Below are 23054 nucleotides of genomic sequence, written 5' to 3'. Positions count from 1 at the left end.
CGATGCGTCCAGGAATGGACATAATTCAGTACCGATTTGTACAGATACCGCATCAACTAAGCCGGCCTTGCAAAAATCATCATGAAAAATGTAGCCTGGGCACAAATTCTGCTTCTCCACCTTTTAGCACGATAATGAAGATAAATCGATGATCCTTCCTTGCCCAACGCTATAACAAACAAATAAATAAATGCTGGCCCTGGGGCAAGCCGGGGAGCAGAATTTGGCAAGGCTGCATTTAATTTCTCTGTGCTCCCAACAATCACTCTTAGTCCCTTCTGCTACGGGCATACCTGCTCACAATGGAGAACTGAATAGCCTGAGGTTTTCCTCTCTGCTGACCACCTCAGCTCTCTCTTCCCTGCAATTTTCTTTTATTTTTGCATGCCCCCGCCCCCGCCGTTTCATTAAAAAAAGACAGAGTTGTTTCGCTCTGCCCCCCAAACGCCGAGGAGGGGGAGCTCCCCACCTCCCCGTGGAAGCGGGGAACGGCTGTGCCCAAGGTGCCGTTCGTTCGTGCGTCCCTGCGGCCTCCCCGCTTTCTCCGTTTGTCGTTTCTTCTGCTCGGCGCCGCCGGTTTCAGGAAGGGGGAGGGGAGGAAGAGCGGGGTTAGTAACGGAGGCGGCGGGGAGACACGCGGGGCGCTGGGAGTCGGGACCGCGTCAGCCCCGCCGCCGCGTCGCGGGGGGTGGCGTGGGGGGAGATAACCGAGACGGTAAAGGCGCCGCGTGCGGGAGCGGGGCGAGTCCCGCGGCCTTCCTGAAGGGGGCACGAGCGGCGACATCGCGGGTGGGAGCGGGGCGCATGTCCGCCCGGGCCGCGCGGGAGGCGGCTCCGCGCGGGCTGTCGGGGGTGGGGGGGAGGGAAGGAGGGAGGGACGCGATGCGATGCGATGTCTCGCGCGGGGGACGCCGAGCGGCCGCGCGCCGAGGTGGGTGCGGGGCCGGGCAGGCGGGCGGGGCCGGCGGGGCGCCCATCGCCGCGCGCACGCTCGCTGGGGCGCGGCCGGAGCCGTTGGGGGCTGGGGCGCGCGCGCGCTCGGCCGCCGCGGCTCGCGCTCCGCCGCGAGGAGGCCCCGGGCCCGGGCCCTTTCCGCCTCCCCCCACTCCCCAGCCTCCACGCGGGCGCGCGCGCGCCGCGCCTGCGCGCCGGCCCCGCTCCCCCGCCCGCCTTCCCGCCGCGCGCTGCCCACCCCCCCCGCCCCGCATCCCGCCGCTCCCCCCCCTCCCCACCCCCGCGCGCGTGACCGAGGCGGCCGGGCCGCGGGCGAGCGGCGGCGCGCGGGCGGGCGGCGGCCATGGGCCCCGCGCCGGTGCCCTGGCGGCGGCGGCGGCGGCGGAGCGACTGAGGGGGCGGCTGACGGCGGTGTTTTTAACCCTTAGATGGTCTCCAGCGAGCCGCTGCTGCTGCCTGTGTCACTGGAGGGCGAGTTCTCCAGTAGCATGAAGGAGATGATCGGCGGCTGCTGCGTGTGCTCCGACGAGAGGGGCTGGGCCGAGAACCCGCTGGTCTACTGCGACGGGCACGGCTGCAACGTCGCAGTGCATCAAGGTGAGTCGGTGCCGCCGCTCCCTGCCCTCCCCGCTCGGGCCTGCTCCCTCCCGGGGCCGGTTTTCTCCCCTGCTCCTCTCCCTGCCCCCTCCCTGCTCCTTCTGGTCACCCGCGAAGCACGGATCCCTGTTTCTAGGGCCACGTGCTTTCTGATCTGGCCCGTCCTGTCATTCTCTGCCCTTCCAACCTGTCTGTTCCCTCTTGTGAAGCTTCCTATATTATGGCTGCGAGAAAGGAAGAACCTCCCCTTCCAGGTTTTTAACCTACCTCCTCCTTGTACTTCTGTGTCTGCGTTTCCCAGTTCGCCTTTCTACCCTGCCAACAGCCTCGGCTGCGGCACTGCGAAGACTGCCTAGAACTCCTTCTCTTCTTTTCGGAACTTATAACTAATCTGTGTTCTGGCAATTGTTGCTGTATTTTTTTTTGTTCCTGTACTTGATCCCTGTTGTCCCTGCTTTCCTAAAGTTAGGAAAAAAAAATTATTTGAAGGGTGGCCAGCAGACGAGGAGGGGTTAGGACTGGGAGAGAGCGGTGCGTAGGGAAGACTTAGCTGTCATGTCATTTCTTCCTCTGCCTGCCTTCCCCTGAATGTCGTTTGGCTGATGTTGCCTGGTAGATGAAGAGACTTCCTGTAGTGGTTCTGGAGGGGAGGGTGCTAGTCGTAATAGCTGATGCCGGATTTGTTTGGATTAGTGGAGGCTGGTTGGTTGGTTTCCAGCTTAGCTCGGGAGCTGGCATGTTCCCTGTACGTGTGATTGTTTTTTTTCTGTCAGTGGGTTGACCCCTCTTGTGAGAGCAGAGGGAGAGACTGGGTGCTGCTGCTGAGATTGTAAGAAAGAAGTTATGATGACTTTTGCTTTATGGTAGGGGAAATAAGGAATAAAGTGGTAGTTTCCCTGTGTCAATTCCCAAGCAGTCGTATAAACTCCGTGGCTGGCTTTTTAACTCTTAGATGGTGAACAAATTTGAGGAGACTGAAAACAGTATTTTCAGTTCATTAGTCCAAATGCCTTGCACATGTGAAAATACTACTAATGTGTGTCATGCTTGGTCTTAAATTGTGTTGAAGATGATGTAGTAACTGTTAAAGATATATGCTTCTTTGTAAACTGACAGTAATAATTTAAGGAGAACTTCAGAAGAATTTAGTTATTCCCGTTAATGTTGGACTGAACGCAGAGATGAGCTGACAGGATCTGTGAAATTAGTCTGGTTTTGAATCAATTCTTTGTTGGCTTCAGAGCTGAGTAATGTTAAACAGCGTTAGCTCTGTTTTGTGGAATTTGGGGATAATGAAGAATGGGACTTAAGAAGTCATACCTGAACCGGCTGTTGCTTCTGTATTACCTCTGGCATCTTTCTTTGCATCTAAAGCCTTGCTAGTATTTTCAGTGAAAGAATTTGACGATAGCAGCAGTTGGAGCTGAAGTAATGGGAGCAACAAAAGTCTGTTTTAGGAAATACTCTTAATATAGAGACACTTATATTTCAGTAAATTTGGTACAAGAATACTGAACTTTTTAAGACCAGCTACAAATTTGAATTTGAAACCGGCAGGAAGTGTGCAAAGTGCAGCTTCTTCTAGGTTCAGGTGTTGTTGCTATAGAGGTCTTCAGGAAAGAACTGTCTGTTTTGATTTGCAGTATCATTGATGTTTTATGATTGGGATTTGACGTGTTATGTGAAGGTGGTAGCGGAAGCGTGTCTTTTTTTGTAGTCTTTCTGTAGTAAAAGTTCTAGTCCTCGTGGTTAAAGCTGATAGTCCTTATTTGAAGTTCAGACAGCAGTATTGCCCGGAGGATTTTATTAACTGGTTTTTTTTTTGTTATTATAATTATTTTTAGTCCAGAGGAAACTTCAAATGTTAAATCACTGCCAAGTTGCAGAGGGCAAAATCTCTTCATGTGCTTAAAGAAGCACATGGAAATAAAAACCAAAGGAGTCCTGGAACTCAGTGTCACACAGTGTATCAGGGCACAAACCTGTGGTGGACTTTTCTAGGCTCTAGGTGTACTCTGTTATGTTTGCAGACATAAAAGTACTTAACTTCAACTTTGGTCTTTGACCAGCTCGTGTTGCTAGCCCCGTCTCTGAGTTACATTCTGTAATTAGTTTCTTACTCTGCGCTTTCTCTTGCCAATTTAAATGTGTGATTACACATTTAAAGTATTCCTCTTAATTTCTGCAGAGGAATTCAAAGTTTCCCTTACCTATGGTTAATACAGATGCAACAAAACCAAGATGTATTTTACCCATGTTGAAGAAGTTCGTTGTAGAGTAGAAAGGGCTTATCAAGATAGTTTGGTCTGTCAGTGAGCTTGGGTAAAGTATTTGAAAACTTGACAACAAATCTCAATATGACTATGTGTATTTATACAATAGGAAATTATTTCATTCACTTTCCTACTTTCCTTTTTAGAAGGAAAGGTGTATTAGCCTTATGTTTTATATGCTATTATTGCATTGCTCTTTTTTTTTTCTTTCTTCAGGCTATCGCAAACCAGTAATACTTATATATATACACTAGAAGATAGTAATTTAATCTCAACTTTTCTCTTAACTGTTAATTTATCATATATATGTATCTTTTTATTTCTAGTTACTCACTTAAATCAGATTTTCTTATTTAAGTATCATTTGATTGTTGGGAACTGAGATATTAAAATATATGATGTCAAATTCAGGATTATCTTTTTGAGGAAAATGTTTGGCTTTTTGATTGTTAATAGTTGTTGCATCTGTACAGATGTTAGAATATACTCAGAGCACTTCTCCTTGTATTTTTATTTTCTCAGCAATTCTTAATGCTTCTAGATCTGTGCATTTCAAACATGAACTGTATTGCGAAATTACTAAACTCTTTTTCTGTGGTAATTCCATATCAAACTCCTGTTCTTTTTTAAATATACTATAAAAATACAGATGTCAATCTTGCAGAGAAATCTGCATGCCTTAAAATCTCTTTTCCTGGCGGTAGTTGAAAATCGTCCTAGCCCTGATGCTCAGTTTAGTTTGTATTTACAGCTCCATATGAATTTTCAGGGGAAAAAATAGCGAACTTTGTACCTTTGTTCAGTTTGTTACAGATTTCCTACTTTAATTATTTTGCTGATATTGTATAAGTGGATTTGATTGTAAGTAAGTGTAGGAATGTCTTATGACAAACTCTGATTTGTAGGTGCTTTTAGTTTTGTCTTAAAGACTTTATTATAAATGATGGGTGTTATTGTGAAGTATTTAACCTGTTTTACTGGCAAATAAACAGCAAACCAATCATGCGTGAAACATTGCTGCTTTTGAATGGTTATATTGCTTTTCAAGCTAATTTTTTTTCTCAATTTAACAAATTTTGCAAAAATTTTGAAGTGGAAGATTATTGTACTTTATTTCTAGTATCACTGTGATGTGCTATGTATAGATATCAATTTGATTTATTAAAATGATGCAAAATCAACTCATGATAAGCTTTGTTTATAACATTCATAATAGTATGAGCAGTGCTGCTTATGTTTGCTGAAATATTTTGTCTTGTTCAAAACAGCTTGCTATGGAATTGTTCAAGTACCCACTGGACCTTGGTTTTGCAGGAAGTGTGAATCTCAGGAAAGAGCAGCCAGAGTGGTATGTGTTTTGTTTATTAAGCGATGCTAGTTATAATGCGCTTGTGTGGATAACGTTTACCCAAGTATCCCAATAGTAATAGAAAATAGCTTAGTTTCCTGTCACAATTCCGTTTAAATGCTATTCAGAAAGGCCTGTTATCTTTTTTTTTTTGTATTTCGAGTTGAAATATGCAACTGTCTCTGAGTATTTAAGTGTTCTGGCAATTTCTGTGATGTGTGTGTTTTTCTTAATGGTGTTTTTTTTTCCACCCAACCATTTCAGAGATTTTCTTCTTCTTATCTGTGGTGTGGGTTCTGTGTAATTTTGTCAGTTTAATACTTGCATAGTCAGGTATGGGGAGAAAATAGAATCTGTGTCCAATTTTCTTTTATAACAACTTTAGATTGCCAGCTGAAAATTTCAGTCTAGGAACACTTAACCAATAGGTAGTGTTCTTAACTTGGGAATGTAATGCTTTTGGAATGTGATTCTTCCAATTGAAGAATCATTTTTCTTTCTCTGTCTTTTTAATTATTTATGGTAAATATTGGGGATTCAGGTAAACCTTTTGAACAACAACAAAAAAACTCCAAGACTTTTTTTCCCCTCTTGATTATGTGAGTGGTTTCTTTTTGTCAGATTTTTATGTTATTAGATCAAGCTGCATGATATCCGGCATTTTTAGAAAAGGCAGTCACATTTCTTAGTACTTGGCACTTATTAGTTTGTCTTCCAGCAAAAGATAAAGTGAGAGTATTGAGAAAGACTAAGCTGTTTCTGTGCCTCTGAAAACATTTTTTATTATAAAAATTGGAAGAGAAGGTGGGGCAGAATCTTGGGGCAGTGTGTAAACTATTTCTAACTTTCATATCTAAAGATGAATGGAGAGCCTGAGACCAGATTTTTTTTGGTACTGTTAGTCACTGGCAGTGTGTTTAGATGAGCTGTTTACTGTACCTATTTCCTTTTCTAATCTAAAGTACTATAGAAATGGTAGGATGACTTAATGTTGTGTGATTTTTTTTGGCACAGGCCTGAAGAATCTTGTTCCTCTGCTTCTCCCAGCTTGCCACTAATACTTTCATAATGCCCTAGTAACCCAGACTTTGTTACTCCTTTCAAACCAGACTTGGTGGGAGCAGGAATGGATTGATTTCTGTGTGGTTTCCAAGTATTTGTCAACAGAAAATCAAAACTGCTGCCCTTTCTAATGAAAGGCTGTTTGTTTCTTTTTTTTTTGGCGAAGACCATCAGCAATGTAAGGTTTTAAGAGTAGCAGTTTTTAATGTTGCTGTGATTTGTACCGATTTACATCAAAGTTAAAAATAAAGAGGGGGAGAAGAGAGAGATAGTGACTAGAAGGAGGATTTTTCTGGTACATGATGGGGAATTCTCATCAAGATTTAGGATCTAGGTATTCCTGGCTAGTCCTGACATGAGGAGAATTGTACTGTGTTCTAAAATAAACAATGTCTCATTGTGTTCTGATAATTTCTTGAGTTTACCAAAGATAATAGCTGTGATAGGCATTGTACTGCTTCTCCTTGCTGTTTGAAATTGAGAAAGGATGATGATGAGTTTAACTGCATAATCTACTTGGTATATTATTCTGTTCTTGTTTCCATGTAATGGGGTCTGTACCGTTCAACAAGTTGGTTACTGGTCCCATTTTGAGGAGGAAAAAACCTATTTCCCATTTGTAATATAGCATGGGCTTAAATGGTTCTCAAGTGAAACTAATTGCATGTGAAGTAGAACAGATTGGTAACAGTTGGGAGTTTTAACAACTACTTATGTTAGCGAGCTAAAAACATGGTGGCTCTTCCTGATGTGTCTTGGAGAGGTCCTTAACATTCTAAAACTAAACTGAAGCTCTGACTTTAGTATGAAAACCAGAACGTTATTGTAACCTGTTTGTCAGACCTGGAAGCTGTAATGCACTTTTATGCAAAAGCAAACCTCCTTATCACTGTAGGAGACTGAAGCTTAGTTTTTCTATTGGCTGTTTTGTCTAGAAATAAAACCAGAATTAAGTTAACCATATTACATTGAACATGCTTCTACTTACTTATAGTCTTTAAAAAGATATGAGTTTTGCACTCAAGGCATATTTTTCTCTGCTGATGCTGTCTGTGTTGTGTGTTTTTGGGGTGTATTTTTTTTCTTTAAACTGCAGTTACTGGGCAAAGAAATCACTCTGATAAGAGTCCGGGTTTAATTGCTTGCACTAAAATTCATCTTGCTTTAACAACTGAAAGAAGTAGACTAACTCAGGAGTCTGTAACTCAGGTAGGTGGGTCACCAGAGAACTTTGCTTAACAACAGGTTAGAGCAGTTGGCTTCCCATATACTTTCAGCTGTTATACACTGATGTCTACTGTGTTGCTTTTCTTCTCTGTGCTGCTGCTGAGCTGGTTCATAATGCTTGTCAGTGAAAGCGGTGGCTGATTATTTTTTTTTTCCAGCCACACAAATCTCCTGGCTGGTTCACTTATGCGGTTTTGATAGTGGGGTGGTAGCCAGTGTCTTAGGTGTTGAATGGTCAACTAGTAGTTGGAAAGCACAGTTCCATATCTGGCAAGTCATACTAAGTCTTGACTCTAGCAGGATCATGTTTGTGTGTGTGTGAGAAACTGTGATTTTTGTAAACCTGAACTGTGAAAAGTCGTAGTTTTCAGGATTTTTATATTGGCTGACCTGTGGTGTGCTTGGAATATCAATCTCTTCAGGATGGGTGGCAGCAGCTTTGGCTGTGTCAGCACCAGCTGTTACTACCCAGCAAAGCGGGCCCTTGCGATGTCTCCAGGTGTACCTGAACTTCTGAATCAAAAAGCAGGGCAGATACACGTTGACACAGGAAAAAGTAACACTAGGGTCTGTGTGAGGGTGTATAAATATGGAGTAGTGTGTTAGTGTCCTGTCTGGGGAAATTGAATGGGGCATATATGTTGTCCAGGGATTGATAGCACTGGTATCCAAAGAGAGAATGGAAAAGCTAAGTTTAGGAACTGTAGCACAACAGTTATTCAGAAAGACTTTTTTTCCCCATCATCCTGTTCTGCGCCAAACATCTTTCTTGATGATCTTATTTTAAGAATAGTTTAATTATAGTGTATAGTGGGGTATAAATAGACAATATGTTAATAGTTACGCTACTATTTTTCATGCTTATCATGAAGGGCTGGAATAATACATGTGATAGACGTACCAGGCACCACAGAGGCATCCAGCGTTTGCACAAACCGTTGGCTTCGTCAGGCTTATTAGCTACATGTAGATGCTGGTCCTTGTGAATTCAGTTCGATTCAGAAAGACCAGGAGATCTCTGTACTGAACTTCAGTGTTAGGCATTCCAGGAAGTTTTACTACCTCAAGCACAGCTCAACTAGGACACGTGAAGTCATATTGCTTACAGCTTTGCAAGTGAATTTATATGTGTTGATCTGTTTCACCAGAATATATACATACAAGCCTTTCATTGTGTCTAGAAAAATCAGTTTGGACTTGGTGCAAATAACTCTTAACATTGTAAAGGTGGTGGGTTGTTGTCCACTTGACATTTCTGTTTCTTCTTTTTTCTGATGGGGCGGCTTATGCAGTTGGATGCAGTCCTGGCCCAGAAGTGAATTAGCACATTTGTGTGTCACTACAGCTGGTCTCATAAGCCACCTGGATTTCAGTCCTGGGGAATGTGTTGAGGAGGCTGTGACTCCCTGTGGAGCTGCCCACATAAGACTTGAGATAGTATTCATCTGGATCTCTGCTAAATCAAGTGTAACTGGAGTCTCTGTGCTTGCACATGTGTTTGTTGGAACTTGGTGTGGAGACAGAAAGACTCCCATTACAGAGTAAGTTTAGATCATGCAGTACTTCAGTATTCAGAGCTGTAGAAATGCAGCCATACTGTTTACCTCTAAGGCCAGTTCAGGTACTTTGTGCTGTCATAGTGATAGGTTCCTGCTAGTAATCTGGCCAGACCTGAGCTGTTCCTGCATCTGCTGTGCAGATGATCCACAGTCTGAACGTCTGAGATAATTAAAAAAAATAATCTTTAATATAATAGTGGTTGTAGTTCTCATCTTGTAAGTTCCAATTTAAAAAAAAATAATCTTCAACACATGCAACCTTAAGTTTGTTATTGTCAAGTTGCTTGTAAGAGTTATAGCCATAGTTTAACACCCCACCCCCAGCATATATGTACTGTAGAATAACCATAGGTGTATTATTACTTGTGTTTTGCCTAAACAGAAGGAGATAAAGAAGGAAGAAATAGGAATGTAGGCTTTTGATATGGAGATAGGTTTGAGGTCAGAGCTCTGACAGCCACCAGGGGAATGGGATCTCTGTGCCAGTGCTTAGGATCAGTTTTCATGGGGTTATTACGCCTGTATCTGTAAACTGGAAGGCACATTGATAAACATGGTCTCAATAGAGGTGAACTAAACTAAATTTTAGAAGAAGAAAACCTGCCGCTTTCCTTTTGTTTTTTCCAATTTGAAGAATTGGCCACCAAACCATTCTGGACTGATATACTATTCATTATCTTTGAAGATACCTCTTAAAACAATTCTTAAAGAAATTTTGAAAGGAATGTTTTTTTCAGTGTGTATCCATAATTTTATTTAAAGGACATTTTATATAAGAATATTACTACAACTGCTTTTAAGAAAGAACACTGTAGTAACTAGTAGGAAAATTCCTTTAGCTTTAAGCATGCAACAGAAAAATTTACCTTTGTGCTTTTTGTTATTTGTGTGGCTTTTGCACAACAGTAGAATAGTAAACTTCTAAATAAGAGAAGGAAAACTGACTAAAATGAAAATTGCTACTTATTAACAATATCTTCCCTCCCCCCCTTCCAATAACAAACAAAAAAATCAGACCCAATGACATACTTTTGTCTCTTATGAATGGCTTTGCAGGCTGGAAGGCAGTGAATGTATGTAGCTGGATAACTAGAATAAATTGTCTGCTGAGAGATACTTAGGCACAGCATGTTGTATTGGATTTGTGTGACAAGGTTTTGGTAGCAGAGGGCCTACAAGGGTGGGTGCTGGAAGTTTCTGCCATGTATAATAGAACCAATGCCAGCTGGCTCCAAGCTAGTCCTGCTGCTGGTCAAGGCCAGGCTGTCAGGAATGGTGGTAGCTCCTCTGGGATAAGTGCCTTGATGAAAGGGAAAAAACTGCAGGGAACAGCAGAGAGAGAGAAGAATAATATGTGAGAGAAACATCTCTACAGACACCAAGGTTGGTGAAAGAGGGTGAAGAGGTGCTCCAGGCACCAGAGCAGAGATTCCCCTGCAGTCTGTGGTGAAGACCATGATGAGATAGGCTGTCCCTTCAGTCCCTGGAGGTTAATGGTGGAGCTGAATCCAGCTGCAGCCTGTGGAGGACCCGTGCCAGAGCAAGTAGATGCCTGAGGGAGGCTGTGACCCCATGGGAAACCTGCACTTAGAGCAGCATCCTGGCAGGACCTGTGGAGAAAAAAGCCCACGCTGGAGCGGGTTTTCTGGTTGGACTTATGACTCCATGGAGGGCACTCACTGGAGCAGCGTGTTCCTGAAAGACTACACCCTGGGTAAGGGACCCACACTGGACCAATTTGTGAAGAACTGCAGCCCATGGGAAGGACTTGTGTTGGAGAAGTTGTTGGAGGACTGTCTCCCATGGGAGAGACCACATGCTGCCGCAGGGGAAGAGTGTGAAGAGTCCTCTCCCTGAGGAGGAAGGAGCAGCAGAAACAATGTGTCATGGAATAATGCAGCCCCCATTCCCTGTGCCTCTGTGTGACTCTGGGAGTGACAGGAGGCAGAGAGAAGATTTAGTTTTTATTTTCTCATTATTATACTCTGATTTTATTGGTAATAAGTTAAACTAATTTCCCCAAGTCAAGTCTGTTTTGCTTGTGATGATAATTGATGAGCGATCCCTCCCTGTCCCTATCTCAACATGTAAGCATTTAGTTATATTTTCTCTCTCCCATCCAGGTGAGAAGGGGAGCAATAGAATGGCGCTGGGGGGCACCCAACATCCAGTTGGGGTCAGCCCACCACAGTCCTTTTTGATGCCCAATGTGGGGCATGAGGAATTCATGATAAGAACAGTAATTGGGAGAGGTAACAGGCAAAATGTGGACTGAACAGAACTAGAGAGAAAAGAGCGGAATGATTGTGGGGAATTTCTATTGTTCTAGTTGTGGTAAAGGTGAAACTACTTCTTGTATTCTGAAATGCGATTCAGTGTTGTGTGTTTCTTGTCCATTACGTAGATGGGTGAGTGTTGTTTGCTTTGCTTTTTTTTTTTTCCTGTTCAGATGTCTTTTGTATACGTAGTGATTAGATGCATAACCTTACTGTGCTTGACTTAAAAGGCTATGGAATCACCTGGGATTGCATAGAGTCAGTTCATCAAGGCTAGGAGAGCAAAAGGCGGAAGGTGCTGCAGAAGGACAGTGTAGTTCTGTGCCTCTTCCACTCCAACTGGTGAACTAAACCTTATGCACTGTGTTGTGTGCTGTGTGTATCAAAGTGGGAGCATTAATGCTACTTCTGATTTTGCTGCCTTCATGCTCTTATTGTTTTTTTGTGTGCGCTGCATTTTTTCCTGCTTGTATGCTTAGTTGCTACTCGGCTTCTAAATGCACGGCTGAGTGCGTAAACTTAATTGAAGTGGTTCGCTACAGCAGAAGAGGTCTGCTCTTTTTTTTTTTTTCCCCTCTTTTCAGTTTTGATTAGCTGTGGCTTACCTAAACGTGCACCTTATTTGTGCAGTAATTTAGAATTACATTATGTTAAATATGGACACATGGGGTGTTCAGGCTTTAAAACACAGTGTTCCTGCCACTTAAAATCTTTGATCAGGTAGTACTTTTAACATGGGTATCAATACAACAGGTACTTTAATAAATGCTGTAAATGTTCTGTGGCAAACTTACTAACAGCAACACATTTTCTGTTACAGGAGTTGCTTTATTCTTATGCAGAAATGTTTTATGACTGTTTGTTTCGTTGTTAGACTGTTAAAACACTGGCAGAAGAAGTCTCTAAAGTAGGCAAGGGGCTCCTCAAGTGCAAGGAACCTTACTTACAATGGATCCTAGCATTTTATACCTGGGAATTTTTAGGGTATGGCTGTGATATGTTGCAGGAAGATACTGAAGCGAACCATCACGTACTGTGTTTTCTTTGGCTAGATTGAATTGGGTCAGTAGCACGCTTTCAGCCTGATAACAAAAGCTTGGGTGTTTGATTGGAAATTGAGCCCAGCATAACAAGTATTTCTTGTAACCTACCGATGCTTTCCATCAAAGATCTATGTGTGAATCTTAACCTCTGTGCGTGTTTAGAATTTGGATTCCTGCAACATCCTGCAGGACTTACTAGTCTTACATAACTACTGGGAGACTATATGCTGTGGCTTTGGACTTCTGAAGTTGGAGTAGTGAGATCTTGATACATGCTGTGTGCCATCACTGTGTTACATTGTACCCTACATTATCTCTCTTCTAGTTACCTTACATGTATTGAGTAAAAGCATGACTACATGTCACCTGTAGTACGCACTGACTGGATGGTCTTGGAAGAATGCTGATTTGCATGTTGAGTGCCTCTAATCTTCTTGTCATAGTCTGTAAGTTTATTATCTGTAGTAGATATTTTTGACAGAGCTAACTGAATCTGCATATATTTTTATGTGATGCCTTGATAAAGAGAACTAGGTCGAGTCTTTCTAATTTATCAAGGTATAAAACCCAAAATGCTTGAGGTAGTAAGTCTGTTTTTCTTCTACCTGTCAACTGTCTGCTTTGAAAAAAAGTTCTCTCCTTCTCCTGGGACAGATAACTGAATGGAGATGGGGCAGAGATTTGGCAAATTTGTCAGCATCAAGAAATGATTATTTAAAGAGGGAGATGACTTAATTTCTTAAGTTGTCAAGTTGCAGAACATGGCACTTTCGAAGAGAAGTACTGACAATACGCATTCCTTTGCTCTATTAGTGGTGTCAGCCAGTTGGGGATTCTTGAATGTGCCAGAAGATCTTTTGATTCCTGTTGGTTCTTCATTGTGGTTTATAAATACTGGAGTGTGGTGTGAATCATGGATTGGAAGCATTGGAACTGTAGTTTGCTTCTCTTCAGATACCTTGGTTGAAAAAACTGTGTAGTTAGCCAGTTGTTGACTTCTGCTTCAAATACTTGCATGGTTGCAAGCTATTATTTGTAGAGCTGTTTAGATCAAAATATTAAAGGTGATGATTTTGTGGGTTTATAAGTAAGATCTGAAGCTGCTGCAGTTTGAGACTGTTGATAAGGTATATTGCTATCCAGTGGCAGTTTAGAAACTGATAAAGTGTGGATTCGGTTTTGTAGATAGCCCTCTCTCCATTGACTGAGCCATATATTTCTATACAAGCTTTTTGAAAATGGGTTATGCAATTCACCCTTTTTACTCTACTGAACAAGTGAAAAATAAAGTTTTGACTTTGGCAAGTGTTCTAAAGTATGAGTGTTAAAAAAAATCAGAAGTAAACTCTAATGGGAATTTTCAAAATGCCTAACTGTTTTTAAGGAAAAAAAAAACCAATGAAGAAAGGAGAGCAAAATATCTGAATAAAAGGATTTTATATGAGTAGGTAGCCTAAGTTTGATATGAGTAGGGGTTCAGTAATTTCAGCAGCAGCTGGGAATGCTTGTGAGTATTGTTGGACTTTCTGGAGGTTTCAGGGACTGAAAAGATGATCTTCTCTGGTTAGTCTATATGTTGGCAGTATCGGTTTTGCTTTGCAGAAGATAGTTTGAAAGAATGAACAGAAAAATGAGATGTTACTGGGTTCTGAGGGCTGGGCTTAGTTATTGCCAGCAGATGTAGACGTGGTCAGTCTGGTACACATCCTGTTGCTGTGTCTGTTTTTATACTAGCTGACTGTGAATTCTCATCTATTGATAGAATTTATGCCAAGATCTAAATTATCAGTATACTGGTTTGCACCACTATCTGCGGGTTTTTCTTCTGGTTGTCTAATCTTACAAAACTGTTTCTCTGTAGGCTGTAAGGCATTTGTTCTTCCATAGATACCCTCTGATTAGCTGAATATGAGTTAGGTTTCTGATTAAGTATAATCTAGTTCTCGATGGTGTAATTAGTACACTTTTATGTAAGTGTCTTTAGAATCTGGTGTCTCTTTATAGAGGGAGCTATGTTTGCATTGTTTATTCAATGCCATACTTGCCTGAATCTAAAACAAACCAATCACTAAAATGACCTCGAAATTTTCCAGGTGCATTAGAGGAAAACAGAGTTTCTCTTATTTTCAGTGTTTTCATTCGAATGTGTGAGTGTTATTATTTTATATTTCCCCCTCTACCCCCATCAAAGAAACACTAGGCAGAAGAGGGGCATAGAAAGAAAAGTATAAAAGGAAGAGGATAACATGGAGGAATGAGAAGGAAAATAAATAGCAAAAAAGTTTTAAGCGTAGAAGATATTTTTTCGTCAAAAAAGCAAATAAAGAACTTCAACTAGTTACATATAGGTAGGATGATGTATGTGCAGCGTTGGTGTAATTGACACTCTAGACAAGATTTGTGATCAACTTTGTATCCAGATATACTTTTTTTTTCTTCCCCAGATTGTTTACATTTTTTCAACAATGGGAATCTGACTGCCAGTGTTATATTGTTTTACATTAACTGCACTAACCATCTGTATGTATGTCTTTACTGTTCTAAACCATTTTTTTAAACCATATCAAATTGCATTTTATTATCTGAAGTAGTAGTGTATAAAACCATGTAGCATATTCAGTGTCTATAGGATTGAGTAAGATCATTTTAGATACGATAAACAATATTAGAGCTGACATATCATAGATTCATAGAATAACCAGGTTGGAAGAGACCCACTGGATCATCGAGTCCAACCATTCCTATCAAACACTAAACCATGCCTCTTAGCACCTCATCCACCCGTGCCTTAGACACCTCCAGGGAAGGTGAATCAACCACCTCCCTGGGTAGCCTGTTTGTATGTTTCCTTCTGCTGACCGCCAAGGGTGAGACAAAATGGGGTGAAATATTGGTGAAGGTAGGTGAAGCTGTACCACAGAACTTGGGATGTGAATACCTGTACAGAGTCAACTGTGCTGCAGCTAACGATGAATGCGAGACAAGTTGTCGGGAGCATCAGGAACCACCAGTTGCCAAGCCGTTGATTAGAAAATAACCTTCTGATCAGCTGCATTCCTTACCTTTGTGAATCTGTCCATGTGCTTTGGAGGAGTCTGTTGAGTTAGTGCATTCCAGTAGTTACAGAAATACCCAGCAGCATGGCATGCTGTAAAATAAGGGTATTTGGAAGCAGATTCAGAAGTAAAGCAATAAAATGAGTTCTGCTTGGCAATCTACTCTCTGTGCCTAAGTTAATTTTAAGAAAGTTGTAAGAATTTGATGGAGTGTGTGCAGGGTTTATTTTCACTAAATGTGAACTAAAACTCGCAACAAAAACAAGTGAATCTAACCTGTCTGCTGTTCCATTAATGGTTAACAGGAGCAGCAGAATAAAATGTTTTGTATACCAAGTTTTAACTCCTGTTGATGAAAAAGTTGAAAGAAATTTGGGTGTCAGATTTGAAGAACTGTGATGTTGATTTTGTGTAACTTGTTATTTTGTTATTTGTAACTTTAGGGGTCATGTATTACAGTCTCTTAAAGTTGTTCCTTTCTGTTAAATAGTGTTTGTTTGCTGTCATCAAGCAATATGCAACAGTAGTACTGTGATCAAAATGCACTTTGGGTAAAAAGACTTGTTATGGAAACATAAGTGTCATGCTGAATATAGTACAGCTTGAGGGGGGGAAATAAACTAGTAAACTAAACTAAACAGTCTGTGCATATAGCTGATGCCTGTTAAGAAATATATGGAATATATGAATGCCAGGGAAATATCAAACCAAAATTGGCCTAATAAATATGTCTGGGCCTGGGCCCAAGAAATAAGTCTATATTACTACCAAAACTAAATCAGTCTGTTTCAGGTGTGGGTTTTTTTTTTTTTGACTGTTGTTTGTTTTATTTTTTGTGTGGGTGGGTGCTTTCCCCCCCCATTCCCATGAGACATTTGGTTGGAATTCCATATTCCATTACAGCCAGCTTAGATGATTCCACCTCCTGAACAGAGTGGTTGTATCCCTGCCCTGCTCCCTGGCTGTGTTCCTGTTATGTTTTTAACTGGCATTGTTCATATGTCCGTATAGCAAAATGGCTCAAAGAAACAATATGGCTAAAAAAAAAAAAGATTTTAATTTTAGCCTACTGGTTTGAAATTCTGTATGGTCAAGTGATTACTCTTTCAAGTGGAAGGGAGTGGGATAGAAAGTATGCAGCAGGGGATGGCCAGTGATCTTCTGGCAGCAGTGCACAGTTATGTTAGCTTAAAGTGAGCCTGAGTTATAGTCAGCTGGAGCTGCAGCCTGATTTCTCGGCTAACTTTTAGGAACCTTAGTTTGTTTGATCTGCTGTAGTTCTTCTTGAATTGTTTAGGTTAACAGGTCCTATGTATTGAGATGTACAGTTTATTGCTTCATTGCTGTGCTGGGAATTCAGTCCTGCAGGCCTTTACTTGGTTGACAGTCATTATTCAGGTGAATGATTCCATTGGCCTACCTTGGGCCAGATTTCTGTGAATTACTTCCACAAGAGTTCTTTGATCTTTGGTCTCTTATAACGAGACACTATATAATGGATGTCTGCAGATGGTGCTGTATGAAATTTGCTCCAAATTTACAGAACCCTGAGGGAAGAACAATGCTTTATTCCTACTATTCATTTTTTTCTCCTTTCCTACATGTATAGTCTTGTTCCTCTCTCTGTATCTTCCCTGTCTGTTATGTGTCTCGTGCTCTTCATTTCAACATGAATAAGGTAGTCTGTTGGATTAAACCAGCTTCTTTATGCCTTACCTAAGTTTCCAGTTGAATGATAGGTTAACCAAAAAGACTCCAGTAATTAGATTTCCCTAATATTAATCTACTGCTGGTTAAGGTAGCTGTTAGTCCAGATTAAAATGGCAAGTATTGATCTAAAATACTTAAAAAACTTTATGTCACAATGCAGTGCAGCCAAATTGTACTGTAACTAATTCAGTGCAGGAAGATTGGTTTATTTAGCTCTTTCTTTACTTCTCTTATTTTGGTCTTCTGATCTTGGAACTTTTCTGATGGGTATCTCTAGTGGATACCTTCATTCTTTATTTTTTTATTTTGATTTTCTTTATTTATCCTTGGTTATTTCTACTTCTATAATAATAAATGAAAACAATTGTTTCTTCTTCTGCATGGGCCTCCCATGCTTTTAATAACTTCAGATAGATCTCTGATGGGTGACTTTCTAAAGACTGGACCCCTTGGGAGGCCGTGGGTTTTTCATCAGGCCTAGGCCGTCTCAATTATCCTGGATGCTGAGGTTACAGTATCAGTCTTCTTTCACTTAATTAACTTGCAGCGTGTGTAGCTCAGATGTGAATTGTGACAGGCACACTGTCAGATGGTTCCACCTGCAGAACTCCAAGATTGGTGTCACTTCAGTCTCTACAAGAAACCTCACAGTCCAAAGCAATTCCTTCTGTGAGTTCACCTGAATTCTTCTTGAACAGAAGCTAGTTCCATGAACTTAGTCTGTTCCACCAATGAGCTGCAAAAATGAGATGTCCATGTTACACTCCATAAGGACAAGAAGGGAAGGAACGTTGTCACTTGCTACAGCTTCAGACTTCCTTCAGCCAGTATTTCTGTCTTTTTCACTCTTCTTCAAATCTAATTTGACTGACGTGCACTGGTGCCTCTTGCCTCTCCCTGCTATAGGACCAGTGCCCTTCAGTGCACCAAAGAATGTGTTGTCTTGGGTCACAATCAGCCTCTTTGGTATTCGCATCTGCACTGTCTAACCTGGTAATGTTTATCTGAACTGTTGATCTGTCATGGGAGCTTCCCCTATTTATTCTGTAGGAGAATTATGGGTGTAGTATTCTCTCATACTACCCCTTCCCTCCTAGCTTGTTTAGTAGTTCCCCACAATATTTTTGAATGCTCAGACAATAAACTTGTGTCAGAAATTCTTTTCCAGAACTAAGACTTAGAATGCGCAGCCATGGCATGGTCTGTGTGCTTGCATACACAGATATGCACCCAACTATTTCCTTTCCTTTCTCTTACAGAACCTATTGTAACAACATGCATTTAAGCATTTTGAAAGTACCTAAGATTCTTTTCAGTCACTTTGCAATTTCTCAGCTGAAACTGTCACTTTTTTTTTTTAAATGCTATATCGCTCTAAGATTTTAGAACTAGTAATAAAGTGTTAGTTAAAATGGGGAAAAATTTCCTACTAGTTACTTGTCTCAAGGGATGAGGCACACTGTTCCCACCTGGCGCAGCTAATGGTGTCACTGTGTGGTGCATGTTGAAACTTGGGAGAGCAGAAACGGGTGACAGAATCTGAGAGTGTGGAGTCTGGGAAGGGGTTAGGTTGATAACATAGAGGGGGAAGTGGAAAGGGTCAGTGTGTGGTGTATTAGCTTACTGGGTGCTTCTTCATTTGCTGATTGTAGGCAGAATTCAGGATACCAGATGTGGTCTATGTCATCAGAGTGCAAGTATCTGCACTGTTGTCTGTGAGAGCCAAGCGCAGGCATACTGCTTCCTTCCAGTGAGTGGATATTCTGCAGAACTCCCTGCACTCAAATTTTCTCCTGCTGTCAAAGCTTCCTCCTCCACTTCAGTTTTCTGTCTTGTATCTTCTCTGACTGGTTGCAGCCAGGGCTGCAGAGGAGTGTTGAGGAAAGACCTGATGGACCCAAGTCCTGTTAGAGATTCGAGACGACAAGAGATTAGTTTGTGCTGAGCTCCGAAGAGACTGAATGGAGCATGCTTAACCTTTCTGCATAAAGGGCTGGTTCAGTTCCTTGCTGCTCAGTGTCCCATGATAATTTTTTTTTTTTGTGTTAGAGTTTAGTCAAGTAATTTGCTGATTCTTTAATTATTAATGCTGCAGCGCTGTGCTTCCCTGCCTTCAGTTTTGCTGATGCAAGTAATTGCATCAGTGATAAGACCTGAATGAAAAATGTTAAGAAGTAGTTCATTTAACTACATTTCACTGATCTGGTTTAAGAGGCAGCCACACAGATAGTTATGTCAGCAGCTGAGGGAGTGGTGGAGGGAAAAACTAATAGGGGAGAAGTGAAGGGAAAAAGAGAACCTCCAAAACTGGTTTTGCCACTAGTGAAGAACTGTGTCAAACTTCCACAGGCTTGCAGAGGCGTGGCAGGCAGGCTATGTTAACAGCTTCTCTTCTTACAGTGGTAGATGTATCATGTCTGCTTGCTGGCCTTAAGCTGCCAGCTCACAGCTTTGGGGTGGAAACAGACTTTATTGCATTGTCACTGCCAATAGGTACTAGGCTTCTCATGTTGAGAGTCTGGTTCAGTGTGTGGGGAGTTCACTGAAATGAACCTACTGCTACTGAGTGTCTCAGCACTTAGTACTTAATGTTTAGAGAGCTAGGGTGTTAAGATACAGCTCACATACATACTGCATGTGTAGAATTTTGTTTAAAATGATCTCATCAGTTCATTTCAGTGGCAAGTAAGTCCTTATAATCTTGATTTAAAAAAAAAAAAAAGACGTGTAACGCTCCCAGTCTGCAGGCAGCTTACAAGATGGCTCAGAGGTTTTCAGCCACTTTTATCTCTAAATTTCACCACAGACATAATTGTGCCTTTCAGTAAATTGCTCATCATTTTAGTGGATAAATGTGAAGGAGGATTGAGTGAAGCAAAAAGCAACACTGTAAAGATTCTTCTTTGTGCACAGCTGTCCGTACCAATGTACTGAGCAAAAATAATTTAAGAACTTTTTGGTTCTATCTTTTGTGAAAGCCTCTTTACTGATATTTTACTGAAATTTTCTTACAGGTAAAGAAGAATAGATAGTCTTCAAGATGTACTTCAGCCATAGCAATTTAAGGCATGGAATTTCTCAGTCCTCAAATAAGTTTGAGTGGTCTGTTTCTGAGGTGCTTCTAGCATCATACACTCCTTTATTTGCTGACTGGCCAGTTAGCTGGTAGTGGAGAACAGTACTGTTCAGGGATCACAGAAAAGGGCGGTACTGATGCCAGATGTCCCTCTCTGTTTGAAGAATGTGGTGTTAAGATTGCACCTGATGATCAGGCTGTTCTTCAGTTTCTTCAACAGCTTGTTAGATTGGTATGCTTAGAGTTGTCCCTAATTTGGGAATACGCGAAGGTTTTAATAAGGTGATTCCTAGGTATAGGATCTCCTATGACAGTGTTCCTTTGCATGTCATTTGGAGCATTTGAAGGGGAACGTGTGTCAAATCTGTTCCATTTCTGTCATCTCTGAACTGATTTGGAATTGTTTCACACTGCTCTAGGATGCTTGGAGATAAACTTGATAGTAGGGACTTGATAGAGGAAGCGATAGCAGAAAGATTGTAGTGTTGTGATCCTGGGTGTATGTCAGAAGAATATGATGTCAAACTGCATTTTTCAGATGTGCAGTCTTGGAGAATTTCAAGCGTGAGTCAGCTTCTGACCTCCTTTTTCTGAGACAGAAAGTGAGATTGGTTTTGGTCTCTCAGGATAAGTGGGAGTCAGTAGAGGCTGTGAAGTCAGCTGTAATGTGTGCACCTGTGCTTCTTATATCCATGGCATGTCTTTGTGATTGACCACCTTGGTGAACGCATAGATCCTCAGAGAAGGAAGTATGGGAGGGAGTCTTTGGACTATGCCCAAGTTTCTTATCAAGTGAGTCTACTCCATGCTATAGTTCTTGGAGGCTTGTCTCCAAAATTCCAGGGTATGGAATTTAAGAATAAAAAACTTGGAAGTAGAACTATGAGTAGCTTTCACATTTATCATAGTTTCAAGATCTGGAGGCAAAAGCTTCATTTGTGACAGGCTAACATTAATGTTCAAGTAAAGGGTAAGGGAAAACACACCCATTCACTTCTAAAGAGTGGTTGCTTCCTTAATGTCAGCTAAGAGTTTTGATGTGTGTGGTTTCTTTTTCAATGCTTCTCTGATCATTCCATTTTTTTATTTTATTTTTGCTTTTTTTTTCCTAGAGATGTGAATTATGCCCTCATAAGGATGGTGCTTTAAAGAGAACAGATAATGGGGGTAAGTTTTATTCTTATTTTATGTGAACTCTCTTACTTTGTATGAGGGAAATAAGCCTGTGAAAAAAAATTACAGGGATCCTAAATACTAGCTGGCTTGGAAAGAGAGAAATATTTTACCATAACCTTTATTTATCCAATTTAGATTGAATTTAGTTTGAGAACATCAGTCATTATTTTTGGCTTTATTTTTGGAAAAGGAAATTACAGTGAAGGAGAAACTGCATTTTAACATAAGATGTTAATGGGTTAAAAAGGTAAATGTTGTGAATATTTAGTTGGAGTTTGAATGTTTATAGAAAACAGTTGAAAGTGTGGCATTCATGTAGGAAAGTGGAATTTTTATGTCTGTAGCCCAGACTGAATGTACCAGTGCATATATAAAAGATAGCTCTTTCGTGCCTGGTTTACTAGTAAGTTTTGTTACGAAGAAGGCAGAGCTGAAAGGTTGTGGTAGTGATTACCTGTCCCTTGCATCTTTTTAATTTCATTGTTCAAGTTATCATCAGTTCTGTTCCTGCTGAGTGGAACTGCTAGGGAAAGTCTCCCATGAATATCCTGCCTTGATTATGTTTATCCTAATAACTGGGTGATATGAGTGAAAAATTTCAGTTAACTTTTCAATCACTTCTGGAATTCCTTCTCTCCTTACTAGATACTTCTAAATACCTGTCCATCATCTTATCTGTAAATAGCCTGGCCATTTTGATACTGAGCCATTTCTCTTGTCAGAGAAGAAACTATGATCATGATTCCGGATTTCATTTGGACAGTCTATGTAAATTGTATTCTGGAGATTTTGTGCTGCATACATAATGTTCTAATTTATATCTTAACTCAGCTTAGTGTTGACGCAGTTGTTGCAGCTTTGCTATTTCTGTTTCAGGAACACAGAGCCTGCTTGTGTTTGGGCTGACCTACCCTTTCCCTTGCCTGCAGTTTGACTGCAACGCACTGTAGCATTTACCATTCTAACATCTCTTTATCTCCGACATGTTAGTGAACTTTGTGTCATTTGTGAGTGTTGGGAGAGTGTATTGAGCCTGTGTGTCAGTGAAACTACCAGCTTAAGTGCCAGCCCTGTGCTTTAGCCTTAAAACTACTATTCCTTTCAGTCAGGTTGATAGATGGCATTGTTGAATTAATGTCTTCAGAAATGGCAGCTGAATACTTGCCTTTTGGGGAAATGAGTAATAAGAAAGCCCCAAAGCTCTTGAAATTTTCAGTAAAATTTCTGAAGTGTAAAGTAGTTAAAGTGTTTTCTGTTTTTGTACTTAAAGTAATGTTTGGGAATGCTATTCTCTGTGGGCCTTTTTCTCACTCTCGCCCCCCCAAGTGGTATGAGATTCCTTGGTGTGCATGCTTCCTCCTTCTGCCTCTCCTTTTGCTGGTCTCTAACTGCTTATCTAACTTTCTGGAGATCATCACTTCTTCAGATTTGTTTTTTAGGTTTTATATTTCTGGTTAGAGGCATCTATCATGCCTTAGTCATGCTTATCAGCGCAGTTGCTGATGGGCAGTGTTGTGTTCTCCGGTATCATCCATGATTAAAACAGCATTATAGTTCTCAATGATACCATAAGTACAGCATTCTTGGAGCAGTACTGTCACAGAAGTACACAGAACTTGAAAGTGCCAGCCTGGGACAGTAAGAGGAGAGGAGCACATTGTGGAGGCCAAACAGTATTTGGCCTGGTCTCTTTATCA

The 23054-nt window shown here is 41.2% G+C and overlaps 1 protein-coding gene across 4 annotated transcripts in view; it reads left to right on the top strand.

Annotated features, from left to right (window-relative positions):
* Positions 1 to 892: 892 nt before the first annotated feature.
* Positions 893 to 23054, top strand: part of MLLT10 (MLLT10 histone lysine methyltransferase DOT1L cofactor) — a 128405-nt gene continuing 106243 nt past the window's right edge. Inside the window, exons 1-4 of one of the 4 annotated variants that reach the window (XM_069859513.1) lie at positions 893 to 931; positions 1383 to 1551; positions 5093 to 5172; positions 21294 to 21348. In XM_069859513.1, coding sequence (XP_069715614.1) covers positions 893 to 931; positions 1383 to 1551; positions 5093 to 5172; positions 21294 to 21348 — 343 coding nt within the window. Of the gene's footprint in view, positions 932 to 1272; positions 1552 to 5092; positions 5173 to 21293; positions 21349 to 23054 lie in introns of those variants that run through there. The other 3 variants (XM_069859515.1, XM_069859514.1, XM_069859516.1) reach the window with 3 other exon arrangements.

The sequence above is a fragment of the Phaenicophaeus curvirostris genome, chromosome 6, assembly GCF_032191515.1.
Source record: "Phaenicophaeus curvirostris isolate KB17595 chromosome 6, BPBGC_Pcur_1.0, whole genome shotgun sequence".
NCBI classification, from domain to species: Eukaryota; Metazoa; Chordata; class Aves; order Cuculiformes; family Cuculidae; genus Phaenicophaeus; species Phaenicophaeus curvirostris.
This window is presented reverse-complemented; position numbering and strand designations above follow the sequence as displayed.